This window comes from Leptinotarsa decemlineata, unplaced genomic scaffold (assembly GCF_025532065.1).
Source record: "Leptinotarsa decemlineata unplaced genomic scaffold, Ldec_3_MD MMD2_tig00026282_RagTag_RagTag, whole genome shotgun sequence".
Taxonomy (NCBI): Eukaryota; Metazoa; Arthropoda; class Insecta; order Coleoptera; family Chrysomelidae; genus Leptinotarsa; species Leptinotarsa decemlineata.
In genome coordinates this window covers 13599171-13624846 of record NW_027412668.1, presented here as the reverse complement: position 1 = coordinate 13624846, position 25676 = coordinate 13599171, and the positions used below count along the sequence as shown (strand labels likewise).

At 35.0% G+C, this 25676-nt stretch overlaps 2 protein-coding genes across 2 annotated transcripts in view; one reads left to right on the top strand and one right to left on the bottom strand.

The window, feature by feature from the left end:
• Window positions 1-25665, top strand: part of LOC111508767 (uncharacterized) — a 30067-nt gene extending 4402 nt beyond the window's left edge. Inside the window, exon 2 of the mRNA XM_023164374.2 lies at window positions 21813-25665. Coding sequence (XP_023020142.2) covers window positions 21818-25543 — 3726 coding nt within the window. The 5' untranslated portion in view covers window positions 21813-21817 and the 3' untranslated portion in view covers window positions 25544-25665. The remainder of the gene's footprint in view (window positions 1-21812) is intronic.
• The window catches only part of LOC111507545 (uncharacterized), a 490644-nt gene that overhangs the window by 181056 nt on the left and 283912 nt on the right, over window positions 1-25676 (bottom strand). The window lies entirely within an intron of this gene.

Genomic DNA, 25676 nt, shown 5'->3' with positions numbered 1-25676 from the left:
TTCTGTCGATTTTTATTTTTTTGAGTGAAAATCATGCGTCGGACAAAGAAATACCAGGAGATCAAATTTTCTCAAAAATGAATGAGGATTTCAAAAATGATTTTATTTAGAAAAGAAAGCATTGGCGTAGTACTTTTTCCCCAAAAATATTCAATGCGAAACCCGTAGGGATGCCACTGTTTGAAAAAATACAAATTTGTGTACATCAGAAAATGCGCCCTGAGGCATGGAACATATTTACCAAATATGCCAAAGATGTCTACAAAATTATCTTAGTTATTATTAAAAAACTGATTATTTTTGAAAACTTTGCCACCCTGTATCTCAAAAGTTAAGGCGTTTAGGACATACGTCCATAGGAAGTTTTTTTCTTAAAATGGGTCTAAGAATTACCTCCTTGAATATTAGCATGTGTTTAAGGAACACCCCGTATTTTGAGTCAATAATACTAGTATCTCAATTTTAAATCTGCTCTCCAAATGTCTCCTTCCAGTTGTAATGCATATTCTGCAGCATTGAATAATGTTTTCGAGATTTCTAAATGCTGAGCGATTATTTTTTATCTTTTACATCGTATGGTAAATTATTCCTGAATTCTTCGGCGTCATTGCGTTTTCATTTATATGATATTCGGGTTGAAAAGTTCGTAAGCTAACGTAAAAAATTATTTCTTCAATAAAATGTGGTGGTGAAAACATCAAGTGGACAGTCTGATCTCAGTAACATAAAACATAGAGTACCTCAGGGGTCTGTTTTAGGACCAATGTTGTTTTTAATATACTTAAATGACCTAATGACCATTAACATCGCAAGACAATTTACTGTATTTGCCGACGATACCACTATTATATGGAGTAATAAAGAAATTAATCAGCTATCAAATATGATAAAAATAGATATTCAAAAAAATCGAGCATGATATAACGCGAACTGCATGTGCTTCAACCTGAACAAAACAAAACTATTTTTTTTTTATAGTTCCTTTCAAATATGCACTAGACGATTTAGATTTTTATAATCAATACATATAAAACAAACAGCACACTAAATTCCTAGGCATTCACATAGACAATAAATTACATTTAAAAAAACATGTACTCTATTTGAGTTAAAAAGTATCTAGTGGATGTTATGTTATTAGAGTGATATCAAATGAACTAGGGTTCACTACAGCTAGAATGGCTTACTTTGCATTGGTTGAATCTCATATTCGTTACGGAATAGCTTTCTGGGGCCATTGCAGTTTACAGAAGAGGTCTTTACAAAGTCTAAGCCAAGAGATCACTGCAAGCCTTCATTCATAAGCCACAAATATTAACTGTCACCTGTTTATCCATAATGGAAACAGTATGCTTAATTCATAAAAATAAAACTAGCATGTACACTCCCGAAACAAATTGTCACAATACCAGACAGAACCGTATGCTTCACTCACCTATTCCAAAATTCACCTTGACTCATCATTCTCTGATTAACGAAAGTATTGAAGTTTATATATAATCACCTTCCTATCATTCTAAAAAATAGCACAGATATTAAAAAGTTCCGAAGCTTATTTTTCGAGCCATGACGTCTACCATGATAACCTGTAAATTCTACTTGATTTTTCAATCTTCACCTAAACTCATCTGTCTCCTTAATGTATTATTTGTGAAATTGCTCTTTCTGTATTTTTTATATTTTATGTCACGTATTGTATTTTGTATATTTTATATTCTATGACATGCATTTAATTTTTTTACAAGACTTTGTCAATAAGATACTAATCTTCCGGACATACAATTTCTCGATGATATTTTTTATGTTACGATTTGTCGTTTGCCTCAAAACAGGCCTCTTTATCGGCGCTAAATTTCTCTCCAGCGAACACTACCTTGAGGTATGAGAACAGGAAAAGTCACTGGAGGCAGATCTGGAGAATACGGTGGATGCGGAAGCAATTCAAAGCTCAATTAATGCAGTTTTGCCATAATTTCCATTGATTTGTGACACTGTGCAATGTGCATTGTCTTGATGGAACAGATTTTTTTTTTCACAAATGGAGACGTTTTTCTGCGATTTCGTCCTTCAACTGCTCCAATAACACTATGTAATAGTCGCTGATGATTGTTTTCCCTTTCCAAGATCGTAAATGAATATTATACCATTTCCATCCCAAAATACTGATACCATAACCTTGCCAGCTGATTGTTGCGTTTTTGCAGGCTTTAGAGTCGGTTCACTACTTGTAGTCCACTCAGATGACGATCGTTTCGAATCTGGTGTGAGATGGAGAAGCCATGTTTCATCCATTGTCATATATCGACGTATACATTCAGTGGAATAGCTTTAAAAAGTGCTCAGAATGATCAATTCGTTTATTGTTTTTGGTGAATTGTGAGGACGCGCGACATCCACTTCAAATAGAGCTATCGCATATCCAAATATTCATGCAGGTTCCTTTGATATCTTTAGAGCCTGAACTATCTCGATCAACTTTACTTTGCGGTCATCTACGTGCCTGCATCGACTTCGGTGCTCATCTCACCTCGTGTAAACTTATCAAACCACTTCTCAACAACTAAGTGTTGTCTTCAAAAGTATTTTTTCGGCGAAAAGCAGTGCTCTTTCAACACAAGAAATTCATTTTCTCGAAACTAACAATAGTGGCTTCACTCAAACTAATTGTCCGATAGCTGTGAAATTTGTACACGTGTCGTTTGAAGGTTAGGGTTAATGTGTGCTAGCCTGCGAACTTTCAGCTTGGCTAATACACGTTTTTTCATTATTGTACTTGGCGAGCAAATAGTCTGGGTCACAAGATCCTTGTTTTGGAACTTTTGTCCAAGGACACCGAAAATTATGATCCAGGGCTCATTTAATTCGGAATGACCTCTAGTAAATTGCAAAAGTTATAAACAATTTAGTAAAAAAAGGGGTGTTTGGTTTTTTGCAAATATCTTGGAAAATATTAAAGATATCCGAAATTTCAAAAAAAAATCCTTAAAGAGGAGGAAATTTCTTGAGAACAGTCTCACCTCCCGAAACTCTATCACTAAAATTAATAATTTTAATTCAGAGACAAAAATAACGCTAACAGTGGGAGATGCGCGCCCCGCACGCGCTGACCGATACGGATTTTTGAAAAATAAAAATTATTTTTACTCATTAAATATCATTATTGAGAAAACAAAAATCCACATACCTTATAGACACTTGAATAAACTAAAATCCATGTAAAAAAAATTCCCCTGATTATTTCATAGATATAATTTTTACTTTACTTTTAGTTTCAAATTTTCAAGAAAACCTCAAATTTTGTTAACTCCCTGGAGCTTTTCTTGAAAGCCTTCAAAAAAGAATGGAATGGAAAAAATAAAATAATTTGATTTTCCGCTTTGTAATTAATAACGTTAAAAAGTGAAAAATTCAATTGAAGCAAAGAAAAAAAAATTTATAATATTTAAATCTATTCGTATTATTATTATTTGAAGTTACATAAAAATTATTCTTCTCAATTTTTAGCTCTATTTGTTTAAAGAAATTGTTATAAACAAATGTATTAAAAAACTAATCAATACACTTCATTGTATGATTTCCACTATAAAAGGTTTAACAAAAACCGCGACACGTGTTTCGCATAGTTTTATGCTTGAGGAAGCTATTGTATAGCGAAACACGTGTCGCGGTTTTTGTAAAACCCTTTATAGTGAAAATCATACAATAAACTCTATTGATTAGTTTTTTAATATGAATTTTCATCAAGTATCGGCCAGTTCTATTCTATTAACAAATGTATTGTTCATGAGATATTTGAATTTTTTTGGGGGATTGATGAATATTATGATTTTTAAAAACAAAATCGTTTTTGAAAAAAAGTTTATTGCTCGAAAACGGATTTGCTGATTAACAATTTTTTATCACTACTAAATATGAATATTAAGGAACGATTTTCAATCACAATTTCTATTCATCTTTGATATTCTGAAAAAAATACATTTTCAATTCATATCTATTTTCTGTATTCATTTAATGAACAATTTGTTTTGAAAAAATTAATTTTTACGATATATTTTTTAACTACTACCAAAAAACAAAAACAACCATGAATTTCACTAGTTGGGACTTCCATTGTCTAATATGTAAAATGATTTGAAATCCCCTAAACAACTGAAAAAAAGAAGAATTAAAAATAAATAGCTGAAAATAACAATTATATTAAGCAAAAATAACCTGAAATGAAGTAATAGTGAAATAAAATACAAGTAATATTAAAACGATTGAACAAAAAATAAAGAAATACAAATAAATATAAATAAAAAAGAAGTTAAGGGATTCCAAGCCACGTTAGTTCACGACGTTTCGATTGTTAGTATCTACAATCGTCTTCGGGTGATGACTGGACTGATTCCTCCGAGAGATGACTATTTATGGGTCGCTCGAGTACTTTCACTCATCCCCACTTTCCATTTTTCCGCTTCACTGGTTCAGTGGGAGATGACCGTTTGGCGGGAGTTGGCCATTTTTCGCTTGATGATGGGTTTTCATATGTTGCGTATCTCTACGCTAGCTTGGCTGAATACATTTCTGGACAGCATGTATGCGGCTTCCTTGAATTTTCTCCTAAACCAATGTTCCTCTCTGTGTATGATCTCAGCTTGGGACCACTCGATGTTGTGTTGATGGGTCCAAACATGGTCTGCTATTCCTGATTTGCTGGTTTCCCCACGCTGGGTGTGTTTCTTGTGCTCGGCAATGCGAACATTTAATAGCTTCTTAGTTTCACCAATATAGGATTTTCCGCACTCACAGGGTATTCAGTAAATGCAATTCTTGGAATCGCAGTCCGCGTTTGGTGGCCTGGTTTTCGTGAGGCTGCTATGGATAGTGTTACCAGATCTGAAGCAGGTTCTGATGTTGCACTTGGAACCAATTCTTCTCATCCTCTCTTATAATCCTCTGATGTAGGGAAGTGCAAGCACTGGTTGTGACGGCATTTCTTCCTTGTGAGTCTCCTGCTGTCTTTTAGCCAAAGTATTTTCTACCATAGCTTTGGAGTAGCCATTCCGTTGAAGATCATTTTTGATGATGTCTAGTTTCTTCTCTAGACCTTCCTTCGTAATACAAAGCCCGAAAGCACGGTCTAATAGAGTCTTGATGATTCTTCTTTCAGTTGATTGATAGTGGTTGGATTCGTGGTTCAGATACTGACCCGTGTGAGTAGGTTTTTGGTATACAGATGTTTCTCACTTCGTGTCGGTCATTGTGAAAGTGATGGACAGTCTCATGCTGTTGTTGTGTTTCAGGAAGGCGTCTAGTTCAGTATTTCCATGGTTCCATATTGTGAAGGTGTCGTCAACATATCTCAACCAGACCCGAGGTTTCTTGTGGGCTTCTTCAATGGCCAGAGTTTCAAACCACTCCATATATATGTTGGCTATGACTGCTGAAACTGGCGATCACATTGGCAGTCCCTCATCTTGTGTAAAGAATTCGTCCTACAGTTGGAAATAACAGCTTCTTACACAGTATCCTTGTAATTCCATAATTACTTCTATAGGTAGATTCGTTCTCGTTTCAGGTTCCCGTCTTCAGATATCTTCCTCTGTATGATTTGGAGAGCTTCTTCGACCGGAATGTTGGTATGAAGGCTTTCCACGTCGAAGCTAATTAGTTGATTTTCTTGTGTGACTTCAATTGACCCTAGTAGTTCGACAAAATGCCTTGAATTCTTCACAAAAGACTATGTTTTTCCTTGTAATGGTTGTATTATGGGAATCAAAAGTGAAGAACTAGTGAAATTCATCATGAAACATTGTCAATCACCTTCAAACAAACGTTAAAAACAACCATTTGTCACTTTTTCGTGTAAAAAATTTGTACGAATTGTTTGATAATAACTTTAAATTATGAGAATACGAATAAATGTGAATATTAAAAAAAAACTTTTCGTTGCAACAATTGAATTTCTCACTTTTTTACGTCTTTGATTATCAATAACAAAGTGGAAAATCAAAATGTTTCAATTTTTCCAACTGGAATCTTTTTTGAAGGCTTACAAGAAAATCTCTAATAAGTGAACAAAATTTGATGTTTTTAGTTTAAAAATTATTAGGTTTTTCATGTAAATTTAAAACTTGTAAAAATTAGTTGATTAACTAAAGTATATCTAATAAAATAATCACGGGAAAATTTTTTTTCATGGATTTCCGTTTATTCAAGTGTCTAGAAGGTATGTCTAGAAGGTATGTGATTTTATTGTTCAAAAGTCCGTATTGGTCAGCGCGTGCGTGATGCGCATCGTCCGCCTTTAGCGCTATTTTGGCCTATAAATTAAAATTATAAATATTGGTGATAGAGTTCCGGAAGGTGGAACTTTTTTTAGGAAATTTCCCCCTCTTCAAGGATCTTTTTTCAAATTTCGGACATCTTTAATATTTTCCGAGATATTTACTTTTGCAATTTTTTCGAGCCCCTCGTGAAATTTTTCAAAAAGTTGCTAGAGATCATTTCGAATGATCTTGTTATCCAGACTAAAAATGTGATGGAGATCTTGCAAGGCTGGCAGATCGTATTGCATTTGATATACCAGCCTATAAATGTATACCAAGTGGTACTAAAAGTGATCTCCCTACCCAACCCAAATGCGGAAGTCACTCACTTAACACACATTCATCCCTGTTTCTCCGTACTGGTAAGTCCTAGGAAGCTGAAATTTGGTATATAGGTGCTTCTTAAATCTTAGATGAGCACTAAGGAAGGATTTTCAAATATTTCAAATGGGGCTCCCCTCTGGGTGTAAAGGTTGCGCCCCCTTTCTCATCACTGTTTCTCCATATCTCTATATTTTCGGAGGCTGAAATTTTGTATGTTGGTTCGTTTTATGTTGTTAATGTGCAGTAATGAATGATTTTCAAATATTCCAACTGGTGATCCCCTCCTGGCAATAGAACGGGAGCGTTTACATATGAAAATTATTTTCATCAATATTTCTCCGTACCGCTATATTTTCGGAGGCTGAACTTGTGTATGTAGGATCGTTTTATGTTATAGATGTGCAATAAGGGAGGATTTTCAAATATTCCAACTAGAGTGCCAGCCGCGGGGAAAAAAGCGCGTTCATAAAGTAAAGTTACCTTTTCATCATTGTTTCTCCGAATCGGTGTATTTTCGGAGACTGAAATTATGTATGTGTGGGTTCGTTATATGCAATGAAAAAGGATTTTCAAATATTCCAACGTCCATTAAACAAAATTATCTATTCATCACTGTTTCTCCATGCCTTTAAATTTCCAGTGGGTGAATTTATATTCAACATCAGCATTGCACCCGTGCGGAGCCGAAGCGGGTTGCTAGTAATGTATATTCTGTATGTTATATATTCCAGTACACCTTCAATTTGATAATCCATCCATAAAATCGAATCGAAGAAATGTGTATCAGCTCCGTTCATAGTAATGTGGCTTATATACGATACATAGGGAACAAATGTTTCCTACTTTCCATCTATAATATTTCTATACGAACCCTTACATCGACAGAAAGTTTTCGATCTTTGATATTAACATCGATTTTTATTGTCAGCTCTCTACCTAATGTGAGTGAAGAACTGAATCGCTTATCAATCTGACCATAAAATTTTTATTAAAGATAAACAAATGTGACTCATGAAAATTTACATTATCGTTAGGTTTGGAGGACTAAGCAGTATTGAGTATGAGATTTCAAATGATAATATTATGTTGTTGAAAACTACATCGAATACATTTTCCACATTCAACAGAACGAATATATAAAGAATGGTGGAGAGTATAAAAAGCTACAAGTGATCTACTAAGTTTTCAAAGGCCTTTATAGAGACAGAAGTCGGAAGAAAATATCTTGCACCTTGACGGACTACTTAAAACACTTTTGTAGTGCGAAATTAACGTCTTCTACACTTTCTTCATGTATGGAAGTGAAGAAGAAAGAGTTCGAAAATAATGATGCAAACAAAATTCAAATATGTTACTTGAGAAGTCTTCCCAACAAAATGATAGACATGATGAAAATAACCTAGTTGCATAATTGGTAGTGAAATTGAAACTTAAAGTGCCACAGGTACTTTATTTGGTACAATTCTTTTTCGTTAAATAGCCGATAAGAAAAATTTTGCCTGTGAAAGCCGGACGAAACGTCAGTTTCAATAATAATAATTATTATATTAATTTTCATTCACCATTTTTGATACAAAGATCAATAGGCGACCTTCTATCACATGTCACCTGGAGAATCAAGAGCTATTGTGCCTGAGATTTCTAAGGCCTTTGACCGTAAGTGGCATTGGTGTTTGCTGACCAAACTTCGATGCTATGACTTGTCGGATCATTTCTGTGTATGACTCTCTAGCTTCCAGAAAAAACGTTCCCTGCAAGTGGCAGTCAATGAATATCTCTCGAATACTTTCACCATCAACACTGGTGTTTCCTAGGGATCCATATTGTCTTCAACCCTCTTGGTATTGCATATCAAAGACCTAATAGAAAAAAATAAGAATCCAATATATCGCTCTGCTGACGACAGCACATTTGCCTTGTCATTCCATTTGGATCCCAGGACATCGGCTACAGAGGCACATCGTCCACGGCGGCAGGAGGTTGCATATCTTAATAAGGATCTAGAAGTGATTTCGAATTGGGGTGGAAATAACTAGTTTCATTTCAATGCCACAAAAACCCATGCATCGGTTTTCTCCAAGAAGATGAATGTCACCGAACCTGATATAATAATGTCAGGTCAGACATTTTCGCTTTCTGCTTCGATAAGGTTGTTTGGGGTCAAAATGGACACCAATATGTTTTGGCACAATCATGTTGCTGGAATTGCAAAGGCTGCTTCTCAAAAGCTTGAAACACTGTTCCGAACCAGAAAACTATAAACACCTCAGCAACTTTTGATGCTTTATAAAGCTCAGATCAGACCTCCTTTGGAGTATTGTTCTCATGTATGGAGCTCTGCCCACAAACATATCCTGAAGTTGCTGGATTCCATCCAGAAAAGAGCCATCCGCCTGATGGGAGACGCGAACATCACGTGCAGCCTTGATAGCCTGGAATATCGAAGAAAGGTTGTAGATTTGTCTCTCTTCTATATACACTTTAACGGGAGGTGTTCAAGTGACTTGGCACATTTGGTTCCACCAAGAGAGGTACATATCAGAAATACGCGATGGACTGTGGCACCTTAAGGCTTTTTCTGTAGTGCTTGTGTTTTGTCTTTGAAAAAAAATCATTCAAAAAATTATTGTAACTGCAGTAATATTCCTCCGAAAGCAAGATTCTTTGACTTTCTTTCAGAAGACTTCATCGTTTCTTGCTGGTTCCACCTCATTTGGCAGTTTGTTATAAAATGTGGAAACACTATAATGAGGGTATTATTTATGAAGTGGCATTTTGTGTGGTGGGATTCTTAAGAGATTACTGGAAAGTGTATAGCTCATATTAATATAGTTTCAAAAGAACCAGAGATAATGTTGAAATCAAAATCCTAATTCTATGAGGTTCGTCGAAGGTATTTAATACAGTAATCCACAAGATTAAATTGTATCCAATTTAAAATCGGTGAAACAATTTTTGCATCTTCTTCCAATACTATCTATTTTATATAAAGTAGAGTCATTGTAATATAAAATACAGCAATTTTTCTCTATACTCCATTTGATATACCTCAAGAATTCATCAGAAGTTCTACTTTATTCAAACAGCCAGAATGGAAATCATTTCGGAATAGTGCAATATACATTTTCATGCAGGTGAAACTCAGTTAAGCTCTCCTTTCTAGCCTGAAAAATACCAAACTGCTCCAAAAATCAATGCTCCAAATATGTATTGAGAACAATTCGTAATCTGTCAAGTTCTAGAACTATTTTTGGATGAACATCTTCCTGACTATATTCGGTTGCACGATATTCCATCCATAGTTCACTCTGATCGACAACCTCCTTCCAACTATCAGAATGTTTCGTCAAATATCACAGAAAGCACAATAAGTAGATGATTACCAACTTCTTTTGCCCTGAATTGGTTGTTCTGGACAACATGTGGTTTCAACATGCGCTACGTGCCATACAGGTCAGCTCACATTGTATATTTTTTTCTGATTGATTGACCGTTACTTGATGAAGATCCACAGTAATTTCATAAACTACACCTTATGATTTGATCTCCATCTTCATTTGAGTGATCTGAACAACAGTGATCTGAATACTGAATACAGTATTTAAATCACTGTTGAAGAAGCTACCGTGATAGTCAAACATATCGTGATATATTTCTCAAATAAAGTTTGTGAAGGTCAAATCGTAAAGTGTAGTTTATGAAATCATATTATATATTTTACACGAACGATTTGAGAGCATGGACATCTCACGTGGAGGTGATGTGAACTGGCCACCAAGATCGTGCGGTTTGACTCCGTTAGACTTTTTCTTGTGGGGTTTTCTTAAGTCGCAGGTGTGAAAGACCCTATACAAGTACGTCTATTCTTAATTAGATATAACTCTGTCACCGTGAAATTCGCTTGGAAGGAAGCTTCTTATTACTTTTTTAGAACAGATTGAAATTCATGAATGGACTATTTATAATAGAGGAGCCCAAACGGAGATTTACTAAAGCGCGGCAGATTAATCAGGGGGATACCTTGTACCCAATTAAGTACCTCCACCAAATATGAGCCCCATGTATAAGGCCGTCTATGGGGAATAAAGGATCAGATAAGTAAAAAAAAAATTGATCATCAGAAATTCTCGAGCGCGTCAGATTAAGGGTAAGTTAATTACCTACTGAAAAGTGTATATTCCAGTAATCTGACAATTTGAGAGTGACGTTAAGAAAGGGGAGGGCAGCAAAGTTGTAGAAAAATAACGTCATTTCGGCATTCTCAGGCGTAAACATTTTTTTTCATTTTGAAGGAAACAATTTGTGGATAACGAAAAATATATAATCTGACGATTTCCGCAAGCCGAAATAACAAAAATTCGTCGATAAAGTTGATTGCGTGCAGCTGTGTGATACCTATATTTTCCTACCCGATTTTCTATCCCTCTATTCTCTATTCACTTTTTCTGTATCTATTACTCTCCCACTCCGTCCCCACTCTGAATTATGTTGCCATGACACCATCACAGCTGATCACAGAGATTCGTTCGTGATGAAGATGTTCAATTAATCAATTAATTGATAGATGTAGCCGTTATTACGTGGTAGGATATCATAAAGAAGAAAAGAGAAATTAAACTTTCTATCTTTTTACCACTTTTATTTGTAACTAACGTTACTGCAGTTTCGTCCTAAAAGGACATTTTCAAACTTATACAATATATAAAGACATTTTCAAGCTTATACATTATATAAGTTTGAATTGATTAATCAATTGATTATGAAAAATTTTTTGGCATTTTTTAAAAACTATTTTCTTATAAATACAAGTATTCTTCTTAAAAAACATACACTTATTTATTTGCATGCTATTTCCTGGGCTTTTCAATTGATTAAGTTCAATGAATTAAAAAAAAATATTGTTTTTGTCAGATTAAGTGAATCCCTATAGGTAATCGTCAGATTATGAGACAGCACGTCTTAAACATAAAGATAAACCATATATATCCTAATTTGATGCACTTGAGTATTTCAAAATGACGAATTTTTTGCACATTATAATAATGACGGCGAGTTTGCACAGATCGAAATCGTCAGATTATTGAATGAGAGCTTTTTTTTGTTGCACTTAACACCCCCTTAGAAATTCTGACGCGCTGGATTAATTTTTTTTTTCACTTTTAACCCTTACGTACAACCACGCACATCATGCAAACGATCAGATTAACATACCAACATTATTAAAAATACGTAGGACACTGATGCCATCAATATCTGACGTGCTCGAGTATTTTTTTACATATTTAAAAATCTATAGCCGCTTCTCCCACAAATGAAAAGGTATATATTATATAACATTTTTTTCTTCTTATCATCTAAGCTTTGCAACCTACTATGTCTCTATATATGACGCACGAGTAAATCCCCATTTTGCATCGTGGGCTCCACTGCTATTATTTTGTTGTTCAGTAGAGACACATTGTCCTGCATAGGCGGAAACAATTGACGATATATTAAAGAACTCAATTAATCTGTATTGAAAGTATACCGGATAATTATAGTTATTATAGTTCAAACCGTACCTCAGTACGGTTTGAAATTGAAATACGGGTAGTATTTCTCAGTACTTTAATGTGTACAAGCCCATTTATCTAATTCGACGTATAAGTTTGCAAAATCACAGGTAGCCTCGTTGACCAATGACAAATGAACAGCGTTCCTACCCCAATTTCGTTTTACCGGAAGCAGGTAGATAATCTTCCAACTTATTTATCAAAACGGTAGTCAGCTTTGAAATTTCTCTTTCGAACAATTGTAGTGGGTGACTCACAAAATCAGTTGTTTTTTTCTTGGATCTTCACCTGAACGGAGAAAAGTACATTGTTTCATCAGGTACAAAATATTTAAAATTTGAGTAGTTTGTGGATATTCTTGAGAACCGATTTTATATGTGAAAAATCAGAATGGAACATTGACCAAATTCTGAATAAAATTTGCATAGCATGATAAAAAAATAATTTACTTGGCTTGCTCGAAACAGTTGAAGGTTTCTAGCTTTGAAATACTTATAAATACCATTACATATGAACTAATTTTCTTTGTTGTAGAATGCTAATGCTTCAAGTTTCAAACTCCACCATATTTAATTTTTCTTTTCAGAATGTCATTACGTAGTTACAATAAAAACATACAGTGCATTTCTTTAATGTTCCCCCCCTTTTATTTTTTGAACGGGTCAACCCAAAAAATTGAAATTTGGGATAATGAAATTAATGCTCGAATACTTTATTTTGAAGTGAAATTGACAGACGAAACTTTCAAGATGGCGACTGGGCGCCATCTGATAAAAAATTAATGGAAAGGAGGGTATTGTAACACATCTTTTTGAAGCTTCTGACAAATGCTTCACAAAACTAGAATATAATGTCAATATCTCCAACTACTACAAAATGGTGGAACTTTTAATAATTGCCTGAATATATTAACAGTCAACTACATAATATGAGGTAATAAGCTTGAGGTCGGTTCAGAAGATGCTCGAAATGGTTGCCTTGGTAGGCTGCGGTGGTAGTGCGCCCGACTCACGATCGGAAGGCCGTGGGTTCGATTCCCGCCTCGACCAAATATTTTTCTCGGGAGAATTTATCTGGTTGAAGCTGGGATGATTCTGCAATCGTGTTAGGAATCACACGTTGAAAGGTGATACCTCGTTAGTCCTTAGCTCGCACAAGTTCCTCAGCTTCTGAGAGTTGTAGTTCGTATGGGGGCAACAGCTGATAAACGGTAAAACAGATTTTGAACAGATATAAACAGCCTATCCGATATTTCTCGCCAAACATTTTCCAACACAGTAACGTCAATATCTCTACAAATATTTATTATTCTCTGCCGTATATCCAATATTGAAGCAGTTTCAGTTTTTTACACCTTTTGCTTCAAATAGCCCCATTAAAAAAGTTCAAAGGTGTCAAATCTGGCGAGCGGGCTGGCCATTCTGTTGGACTTAGACGGCCAATCCAACGACTGGGAAAAGAAGTATCCAAATAGTTTCTTACTTGTCTGCATTATGTCTGCAAATATGGTGGTGCCCTATCTTGTTGGAATACCATATTCATATCGAATTTATTAGAATTCGCTTCGACGATTTCAGTGATGAGAGGGTCAATAGTAGTTTCCAACATATTCAAAGTTGAATTTTAATAAATAGAGGTCCTACAATATGGTTTCCTAATATTCCTGCTCAAACGTTAATTTTTTCTGGATATTAGGTATGTGTTTCCCGGAAAACGTGAAGATTGATATCACTCCAATAACGGCAATTTTGTCTGTGAACATTGTCTTTAAAAAAATGTACATTCGTCACACAAACAAATATTGTGGAGATAGGTATGATGCCTTGCAGTGGTTTCCGTCATGATTTCGCAAAATTCTGTTCTTCGATCAGGGGCATCTTCAGTTAATTGGTGTACCATTTCAATTTTGAATGGATGATACCTATTCCTCTTCAAAAATCTCCACACAGTAGAAGAAGACGCCTCACAAACATTCGCGACGGAATAAGTAGACTGTTCAAGATTTACTACCATCTCACCAATTATTTTGCACTTGCTGTTCTTCAGGGATGGACGGATGACCTGGGGGCTTTTTGTTATGTACACTACCGGTAGTTGTGAATTTGGATATAAGTTCCCTTAAATATTTTCTACAGTCGATTCGGAAAACGTTGAATGAAAATTGTTGCGGTCTCGTGAAAGTTACGCGTCGCACCGTAAATAAAAATCGCTCCTTTTTTTCTTTCCAATGGAAGAGAATTGACCATTTTAGAGATTTTTGACGTGGTACCTTTCTACTAGTAAAACCGATAACTAAATGATAATATTCCAACTGAAATATGATGTTCATTGTCGTTCTGACATTTTTTGTCATTTTATAAACAAAAAATAAGTCAACAAACCTTATCGGGTTGTTGGAATTGCTATATGGCAGATAAGAAAGAATATTTTTATAAATATCGATATTGATGTGTTTGTCTTCAGGAAATTATTAAATGTTTCGCCATTTTGTAGTAAGTGAAGATATTGACTTCATATTCTAGGGTTGTGAAGTATTCGTCAGGAGCTTCAAAATGATGTGTCACAAAACCCCCCTTCCCTTTGTATTTGTTCCCCAGATAGCGCCCAGTCGCCATCTTGAAAGTTTTATCTGTCATTTATTTCACTTCAAAATAAAGTATTCATGCATTAATTTCATTATCCCAAATTTTACTTTTTTGTGTTGACCCGTTTAAAAAATAAAAGAAGGGGGTCATTAAAGAAATGCACTCTGGTTAATGATATTCTTGGAAGTTTGTTAAGAAAGGCCGTGATGCGCCTGTATTTCGTTCACAAAAGCTATAGAAAATTGAGCAATCAATGAAATTCCGTCTTCTGACAAATGAGTCTAACCTAACTTTGGTTTGTGATATCATTTGACTGCCTGCAATGTACATTTTTCATTACTTATTACCGTCACGGGCTGCCACCAAAATAACATTCGAAGTGACACAAACGTTTTCTTCAAAAAATTTGTATTGTATAGTAACATTTCACTCACTTTATTGAATTTTTTACATTTGCTACCCGCGGCGTTAAACCGTGTAGGGAACATTTTTTTCTGTGATAGTATCACTCCAGCTTAGCCATAAAAAAGGTTTCAATTTTTACCTGAAGTGTATGCTTTTGAATATATAAGGGCTGGGCGTTTCCCCGTCTTAAAAGTTCTAGCAGAGTTCATTCCGTTCTGGATTATTCAAAAGAATTCCACAACATTCCAGGAAATCCCAAGAATATTCTAGATCATTCGGGAAACTACCGAAATATCCCAGATCATTATGGAATGATCAAAGGAGTTTGTTTTTTGGTGTAGTCGCCATCTATCTCCGTGAAAAATATTCCCGATTAAACCTGAAGAGAGAGCTTTTAAAGATATAAGGGCTGGAATAATCACCCACTAGGAAGTTCCTCAACAATACAAAACATTACAGAGCTTTCAAGAGTATTCCACATCATTTCTTAATATCCCAGATCATTCTGGACTGCTTAGAAATAGTCTGGAATATTTGGTAACATCCTGAAACATCCCATATCATTGTGGAACAATTACATGAGTTATATATGGTGTGGTGGCGCATAGAGGGCTTGATTTTCAAATTATAAAGGCAATATTTCCTTTAGGAAGTTCTAGAATAGCTTTACATATGTAGTTTTGCCATTGTTTTGAGTGACTCGTGACACAGTTCGTTGTCTTGATGAAACAATTTTTTTTGCAATTTCGGCCTTTGATCGCTTCAATAACTCTATATAATATTCACTGTTGATGATATTTCCTTTCTCAAGATAGTCGATGAATATTACACCACGCACATTCCATGCCGATTGTTGTGCTTTCGGGCACTTTGGACGAGGTTCACGAGTTGCTCTTCACTCAGATGACGATCGTTTCAATTCCGGAGTGAAGTGATGGATCCATGTTTCATCCATTGTCACATATTGACGCAAACATTCCGATTTGCTAGGATTAAACATGGCCAAACACTGCTCAGACGTTCTTGTTGTTGGTCAACAGTGAGCTCGCGCGGCACCCACTCTGAATAGAGCTTTCTCTTAGTCTAATTATCATGCAATATAGAGTCAACACATTCTTTTGATTTTATTTCAATGTCAGCTTACTCAAGCAACTTCACTTTTCGATCATTCAATTTTATATTATGGATTTTTTTTATGTTTTCTGGTGTTACTGCCTCATTTGGACGTCCACTGCGTTCTGTATCATCGGTGTCTCTACGATCCTGTTTCAAATCAGCAAATCAACGTTTAATTGTTGTTCCTGATGAAACTGAATTCTTTTAATACTTTTCAAGCTTTTGCTTCACTTGAACGGTATTTTTTCCCATCAAGAAGCGGTGTAAAATTCAAACACGGAATTGTTTTTGATCCATTGTTTTGAGAATAACGAAATCAGTGTCAATCTTAGCATTCCAACTCACAAACATATGAGTTGGATATCATGAAATTTCAACAGATGTTTTTTGAAGGTTAGTACTAACTGAAAAAGCCGTGGATGCAATGAGACTAGTGCCATCTTTGTGTTAGTTCCGAAACTATACTGGCCTCAGTATTTTCAGATACATTTGAAAATGTTCTTTGGTACTTCAATACAGATGGATCCTGTTTCAGTTCTTCTAGGCCTAATTTATTGTTGTTCAATATCAAATGATTCAGCCTTATGGTAGCTTTCATTCCGGTATTTTTGGTTTTATCAAAATATTGACGTAGAACTTCATTTACAGTCTGTTGTTCAGGACTCAAATCGTCTACAACATACATATTTTTTTCTTCGAGTTCAAAAAGGTTTCTTTGAATTTCGATTTTGTTCATGTACGATACTGGCTCAAATTTCAGTATTTTTTTCACATTTGTATTACTGATGAAATAGAAGATATTGTTGATAACTTCCAGATTGAAATATATTTCTAGAATACCTCTCAAATAGTTGAGACAAAGGTCGCGAATATCACACTGAAATCCGAATAAGATCATTCCTTCAAAGTTTGTTATCCAACCGAATGATTTCCTTCTCCAATATTGCGTATTCTATTCTAATCTATTCTATTCAGAGCTGCTGGATTCCATCCAGAAAAGAGCCATCTGCCTGATTGGAGACACAAACATCACTTGCAACCTTGATAGTCTGGACCATCGAAGGAAGGTTGTTGATTTGTCTCTTGTTTATAGATATTTTCACGAAAGGTGTTCAAGAGACTTGGCACATTTGATTCTATCAAGAGCGGTATATATTAGAAATACGCGACGGAGTGTGGCTGCTCTTCATTTTGTGGTTCAACTGAGTACACCTCGAACTCCATTGCTGGAGAACTCTTCCATTTGGATAACTGCGTTCATGTGGAATAAACTTCCTGAGAAAGTTTTTCCAAATGAATTTAATCGCACAGGCACCGTTCTCAGAGCGCCTTCAGGATTTTTCTGTCGTATTTGTGTTTTTTTATAACAATAATCTACAAAAAATATTACCTGTGTTTTATCTGAATTGTATTCACATAAAATAAGGAAATTTCCCAGGGAATAAGCTATGCGCCTACACTGATAGGAAAGAATGGGATGCTTTATCGGCTTCGAGAGATAACGCCCGTTTTTGTAGTACTTTTTTGTCTCGTTTTATGTTGATCAACTGACACACCAACTTACTTCTGGATAACGTACTTCTAACTATTTTATTTTTATAAGAATGGCATCAAATAAGTCATCGCCTATAAGTGGAAGTCTGTACAAAATTGCAACATTTATATGTTAAGGCAGATTTCCACCAAACGGACTCGCTTGCGACTAGTTTCGTTGTTAAAAATAGAAACGAAAAATTTGTTTCAGTTTCGAGAACAAACTGGAAACTCAAGTTCCACCAAACACAAAAATTAGTCTGAGTCGCTGAGATCATTGTTGAGAAGACTAGTAGATTATGGATAAGATTAACACCACACATTGAACGATTTAAATAAAGTGATAATGTCACACCCCAATAAAATAGTTAACTGAATAGTTGCTTTTTGTCGCCGACTGTTTCCACATAGCGAACTCTGTTTACAAAAACACAAACAAAACACTGAAACCTGCCTACCTGCCGATAGGGCATTTCGTTGTCGACAAAAACAGTCCCCCGCGACACACAGTTTTCAAAATATTTCTCATTTTGTCTTTATGTTTTTCCAAATAATCGTCACTTTTCTCAGGAGCCCACTTATATAGAACGATTTCGCGCGACACCAATTTTAACAGTGAATAATAATTGGTGAAATTCGATGAAGATGCATGTATCTTCATCTTCATCACAACTGACTTACTGGAGAAAAACGAAAATATCAAGATACTTAAATTTATCGGAAAAGGGGAAAACACATATATCAAAATACCTAAATTCATCCTCATGAAGGTGAGTTCAATCCCAGAAAGTGATGGCTGCCCAATTATCGTATGGGATTCGAGTGATGAAGATATTTTTGCGCCCAAATTACCACCCGTTTAACAGAAAGAAGCACGATTTGTTGAAAACTCTCTCAGCTTCGATGATAATCCTGCATCTTCAAATGGTTAGACACATAATATATCAGTATACAGTGTGTGAAAGCCAAATGGAATACATTCAATATTTCGGTTACGGTACATATTTTAACAAAATCTCGAAACATTTCCAATTTGAATTATAATTTGACATATTTCAAGCTTCAACGGAAAAATGCTACTTCAAATCCCGTCAAATAACAGGTACAACCCCCAATTTTTTAAATGGGAAGTATAGGATTGTGATATATCGTTTGAAAGTTATCTTCATTTGGTTACCGAAATTCGATAAAATACGCTGAAACCTTATTGCAATATACTCAAAACTTATTTCATGTTGAGGTATCGATAATAAGAAAGTAGGCAAAAATCATAGCAATGTTCTTTTCAGATGGTATCCCTTAAAAACCTGTTAATAATTTCCGTGGCAGCGTTAGTTCAAAACGCCTTGTCAATTTGTTTGGTATATTATTTGAATTTGTCAGTATTTTAATTCAAGTTTATAGTTCGTTAACTCCAAGTCTGACAAATGATTAGATCAACTGAAATGCATGAAATAACAGTTTACAAATGATTGGTTACGGAGATAAAACACAACAGGAAGTAGCTTGCCAATTTCATAAGCAATTTCCAAATATTCCGCCCATACCTCAAGGAACAATTGCTACGAGATGTTTTTGAACAAGATAATTGAATTCACAATAGGGTTGCCGAAAATCAAAAACACCACTAACATGCCCGACTAGGTCAGTGGTTTGCACAAAGTCGTGGGTGCAACTAATTAAAAGAAAAACAATGATTTTTAACTAAATGGGGAAGCGCCACCAATTTTTGTTGGCCAGTTAAAAACCGGAAAACTGCCCAGTTATTGGGGAAGCCCACTATTGAAATATTTAACTTCTCATAAAAGTAATAATTCTATTCGCAATGACTAAGGAAGATTATTACAATAATAAAAAAAGAAATACAGTGACCCCTCTGTTTGCCGATTCCTCACTTCAATTGCTAGATTACCACTATCATAACACATTCGCTAATATGTGCTAATATGTGACGTCACGTGAAAGCTTACACCACTCCTCTCAATGAGGTAACTTGTACATTTTATTATAGGAAATAAATAAACACCGGGTTCTTTATTCAAATAACTTAGTCTAAACTTAGCTGCTTTTCGGGTGCTCCTTTTTCGTAAGCTGCCAGGGAATGAATACTGATCCGGCAGTATCGGTGGATACGGATGTAGTAGGAATCTGTTAATATTCCCAGTGGTAATTATTGGTAAAGGTAACGATCAGAAAACTTCTTCAAGAGACTGATCTGGCAATCGATTTCAATTTCCCAAATTCAAGCTGATGCAAATACGCCTTTCTTAGGAATATTCTAACACCCTCCTAATAATTATTATTATATAATTATTATTATAATTAATAATTAATATTATTATAATTAATAAATTATTATAATTATTATTATATATTATATTAAATAATATAATACTATTATATTATAATCGAGGGTGTTTCCAACACAAAACAGACAAAGATCGTCCTCTTAGAATTGACAGAAAATACTGACTCTTTGACCTTTTTATAAAAATCCTGCTTTTGCAGCGGTGGTTTCCAATACTGTCCCAAAATACTCCAAACTTCACAATATCAAAACGGAACCACAGTTCGCTGAAAATTCGAAAATCCCTTCTAGGTAGTGAACGAGCGAAATAATTCAACCAGGCAATCACTTCATTCAGCAATTCACAATCGAAAAATATCTTTTCACCAAAATTTCCGTCCTCATCCTTATGTCCTTGGGTGTGAGAAAAAAAGGAACACAACCTATTTACCGACCTAGTCGGTGTCATAGGCGGGTTAGAAAGGTTTTAAATATACATAAATTCGCATGTGGAAATGAATAAACTAACCGATTATTAAAAGTGTAAATAAATTGTTTAATTTATAACAAAGCAAAATTGTATCGTAACACAATAAGCAAAATAGAGGAGCAGTGCAATGAAGTGATCAACTCGAATTAGATGTGATGCTTGAGTTTGAGGAAAACCCACATACTGGGAAAACTCACATCGAGTAGACAGGCATCCACTACATTCAATGTTAGCCATACATCGATATTAAAGATATTAAAAGAAAATAAAATGCATCCCTATGAAAAAATGATATCTACTCAGGAGCTCATGGGAGAAGATTTTTGTGAGCAAATAATGGACATGTTGGATAACAATATCATTCAATTAGAAGACGTTATGTTTTCTGATGAGTGCACTGTGTCTCAATGGTCATGCTAATCGGCTAAATTGCCGCTACTGGTCAACGGAAAATCCTCACTGGATGAGAGGAGAACACCCGCAATACCCTCAAAAGGTTAATGTTTGGGCAGGGATTGTAGGAAACCATGGCGATAATGGCGAATGGCGATGATAACTATTACCCAACATTTCAAAATGATCCAGAAAACCCTCAAGTTCCAGTGAATACGATATGGTTTCAGTAGGATGAAACACCACCATATCACCAAGTTAATGTCTGATGGCAATACCTCGATACAACATTTCCCAATCGGTTGATAGGGAGGCGAGAATCGATTGGATGGCTAGTGAGATCACCTGATCTTTCATCAATTGATTTTTTATGGGTATATGTAAAGAGCAATGTTTACAAAACTGAACCTTCAGATTTGAATGACTCAAAAGAACGAATAACGCTTGCGATTAGGTCAACAACAAACGCTGCCTCCGAACTTTATTTTTCATTCAATATCAATTTTACTCCACTTTTTCGATTTTCCACCAGGATTTCAAATCTCATAATCCTGAAGCACTCACTTTCATCACAAGACTTTTGTAATACACCAAACACGTTTTGCAATATCAATATTGTCTCGATGACTATAGTTCGAGGAGTAGAAGCTTCACATAGATGTGAATAGTTCAGTTCTTCTATTTGTATAGAAATATATTCTGTACATCATTCCAAAATTACTATAATATATTTTCAACAACAAGAGAAAATCTATTATCCTCAGTAAATAATTTCCAGTGTATATATTTCTTTTAATACATTACTTACCTTTTCAGATGAAATGGGAAACCAGCAGGTGAAACCAGAAGAGAAGCTAAAGTACATCAATCTTGAGGTCAATTCACTGAGAGCGAGTTTTAGGAGAACCAGAAGTAGGATTACAAAGACAGGCCAGGAGGAACATTACCGACACTTAGTGAGATACTCCAAAGAAGTTAGTGCCCTGAAAGGAAAAGTAAAGGAGAAACATTTAACAAAAACTCAGGAGAACATTTCCAATACTGTAACGGAGGTTCTCTCAACCCCCGTACATGAACGGGAATCAATCTTGGATTCGGCAGCTATCGAAACTAACTCAATCATTGAAGTGCCTACGAATAGAAGACGATCTTCTTCGAAAACAATCCCAATAAATTTTTCACCCATAAAAAAATCCATAAGCAGTCAGAACATGTCCAGGCACGTTTCAACTTTGGAAGACATTGATTTGAAATTTAAATCTCTCAAACCACAAATCAAAACTGCAATCGAAAATAAGGATAGTACCCAACTGCGAGTTCATAAGAAGACTATCGAGGTACTCGCCACAGATCTTGAAATGATTGAAATTTCTGAGGATACTCCTCTTGGCGATAGAAAAGAAAAACTGGTATCTTCTCTCACTTCACAATACCAAAAAATCAACTCTGCTATGAAAGAGATTCGAAGAAGTAAAGATATAGAATTCCTCTACGAACAAAACAACAATACTTTGGTGAGGAAGTTAGAGGAAATCCGAAAGGAACTGGGAAAAACTGATGCTTCTCTGAAAGAAGCAATTAAAGGTAATGACCCTAGTTCAGTGAAGGGAGCACAGGAAGACTTGGTGAGAATTAATCAGAGACTGTCATCTATAGAAGCTATCGATGAAAATACCAAGAACATGAAAATGCAGATAGTTGACCAAATAACTTGGCTGTACAAGTACATGAATGATTCAACGAAGAAAGGGAGTCAGTCTGATTTAACGAAAGCACAGGTGACGTACGAAGAACTTATCAAAAATATTGCCAGTGGAAAAACCAAAAACAAGGATGATATAAAAGGCAAACTTGAAAGTCTCCAGAGTTTCGTCAACACAATTGATGACGTAGATGAAAGCGAAGAAAAGAAGAAAAAACAGCTTCTCATCAACATCAACGATTCTGTCTCTTCTCTAACTGGTACTGAGAAGAAGGAACTCAATAGTGAGCGAGAAGATAAATCTATTTTGAAAAAAAAAACCTCCGTTGATATACTGAAAGAAGTGAAACAATTTTGCGATTCCGTCGAGAAAACCATCAAACAAGTGAAATTCACTGAACAAGAATTCAACAACTTGATGAAAATTTTAGAAAATGCGGTGCGATCTATAGAAACAAGTCGGGAAAACATATCGCCTGTCAAGCCAAAGTTGAACAAAGTGCTGAACTATTCTTCTCCTGATTTGACAACTTCAAATAAGAGCCAGAATGAATTCACAATAAAATCCAGTACTTTTGAAAATGTTAAGAAAGCGGAAAAAGGTGCGAGTGATCTGGTGAAGTCCAAAGAGAAAATGAAAAAAGAGCAAAGTGAGCTAGATGAAACGATGAAGAGAGAAACTCATCACATTCGAGATGAAAACTGTTTTTCTGTTGTGGATCAGATTAGAACACAAGTCAACTATATTAAAGAAAAAATCGGAGAAATTGAGGACGATACCCATGTGAGGAATAAACTCGCTTCCTTCAGGAAAACTCTACAGGCCTACTTTAATCACAATAACCAAACGATTGCCAATAATGCAAAAATAGTCTCGCTAGATATTCAAAAATTATTGACAAATATTTCGAACAGTCAAGACTTGAAGCAAGTATATTCATTCGGGAAGATTGAAACCATTCACGAATGTTTCGAACACATGAAAAAAGTTGTTGAAGAATTTTTTGATAAGAAAGAAAGTGATGCGTTTGAAATGATCATAAAACAGTTATTGGCATGTAAGCAGTATTTAACAGAGAATGAAAATATCACAGGTGAGCAGAAAGACGAAATATCTAAAAAACTACGATATCTGATGAAAGTTATGGAAAAAAAGGCAAGTATTCAAGAAACATTGACTGCTCTCAAAGATAAAGTGAACAGATTTTCAGGAGCTTACAAAGGTGTTCTTTATAATAAAATTGAAAAAGATTTGAATAAAATAATCATAGATGCCAGTGAGCATATAGACAATAAGACAATATCCGACGAAGTAACTAGACAAGCTGAAAAGCATTTGAAAATATTGGAACACCGGGCAACAAAGGATCAAAGTTTCAGAAGAACGATAAGTGAAAGGCCGATAGCAATAGACGATGAAAAAATTATGAAACTTAGAGCAGAATTAGAAAATATTAGGAATGACATGGAAATTGTTGCCGGTAACGATGTTGATTCTTTCATGCATTTGAAGTCTCGTTTAGATCTTGTTATATTAGAACTTGACCAACTAAAAAAGTTGAACGAAAACGAAGAGCAGATGAAGACTTCAATACAAAATGAGGTCGATGCCCTCAAGATCATAGTGGACGCAAAAATATCAACAGCTTTGGAGAATCGCAACATCCTCCTAATGAAAAAAGACGAAGCTAGTGAAGGTAAATATACAGAACGACTAGATAGAATTGAAAGAGGATTGGATGAACTCAGGAGTGAAATTGAAAATTTCGTGGGAACCACTTCCGATAATAAATTTTACGAACTGGATGAGTGTGCTATCAGAATAATTCTGAAACTAAATGATATGGGGACCTTTCCTGAAGGTGGAGAGTTATATAATAGAAAAGTTAAACTTTCAGAAGAAGCTATGCATTGTAGTAAGATGCTGAGCCAAAGAGCAAATGAAACTGAAGAGCTCATCAATTTCGAAAGGAGAATCAGTGATATCGAAAATAATTTCGACCACTACACAAAATCGACGAAAGACTTGGAAAAATTAGCAGAGCACATCAAAATTGTGAAACGAGACCTACAAAAAACGAACTTCAACAAGAATTTGAGGGAGAGAAAACAGAGTTGTGTTGAGCAGATAGATAACGTTGTGAAAAAAATAGATGAAAGAAATGATAATGAGAAAGTTGAAGCTACTGATTCTAAAACTTCAATGAATATCGAGAATGCTACTGAGAAACAAATCAAGACTACTACAGAAGATAAAGTGCATCAGCAAGTTATAAACGAAAAACAATCCAAGGATACATATATTGGTAGTACTGCATTCTTGAAAGATATCGAACGGAACAAAATTGGAAAAATCACAACTGAGGAGCAAGAACTTGATAGAATTGAAGAACAAACTGAAAAAATTATTGAAAAAATTGCAGTCTTCGATAATTCCGATACGAGTGAGGAGTATCAGCAGCTTGAAGATGATATATTGAAGCTGAACGTGAAATTGAACCTCCTGAACATCAAGAAAGAAAACGTCCTTGATGATAGAAAGAAGGATATTGAACAGAAAATTTCAAACTGCCTAGACTATTTAGACAAACGAATGCAGGCCTTAGAAATTATATCTAGCATAGAAAATGAATTGGAGATTGTGACTAAAAAAATAAAAAAATGCTCTACAAAAGAAGAGAACAATAGGTTAGATGAAAAACTTATCGAACTCCAAGTCAAGTTGGGAAGAGTTCAGTTGGATGATGAGCCTAACAAGAGGAAAATGTTGTGTCATAAGAAAATTAAAAATTATTTGATAAAGCTCAAGGAAGGCACTAATATTATTCATGATACAACCGTTTGAATTGTTGTTTGACCGAATCATCTCCAATATTTGTTCCACAATAGAATAAATACCTGATACTATTGTCATTTTCATAAGACATGGTTGATTTCAATAATAATTTATTCACGTATTTATATTTATTCCAAATGTT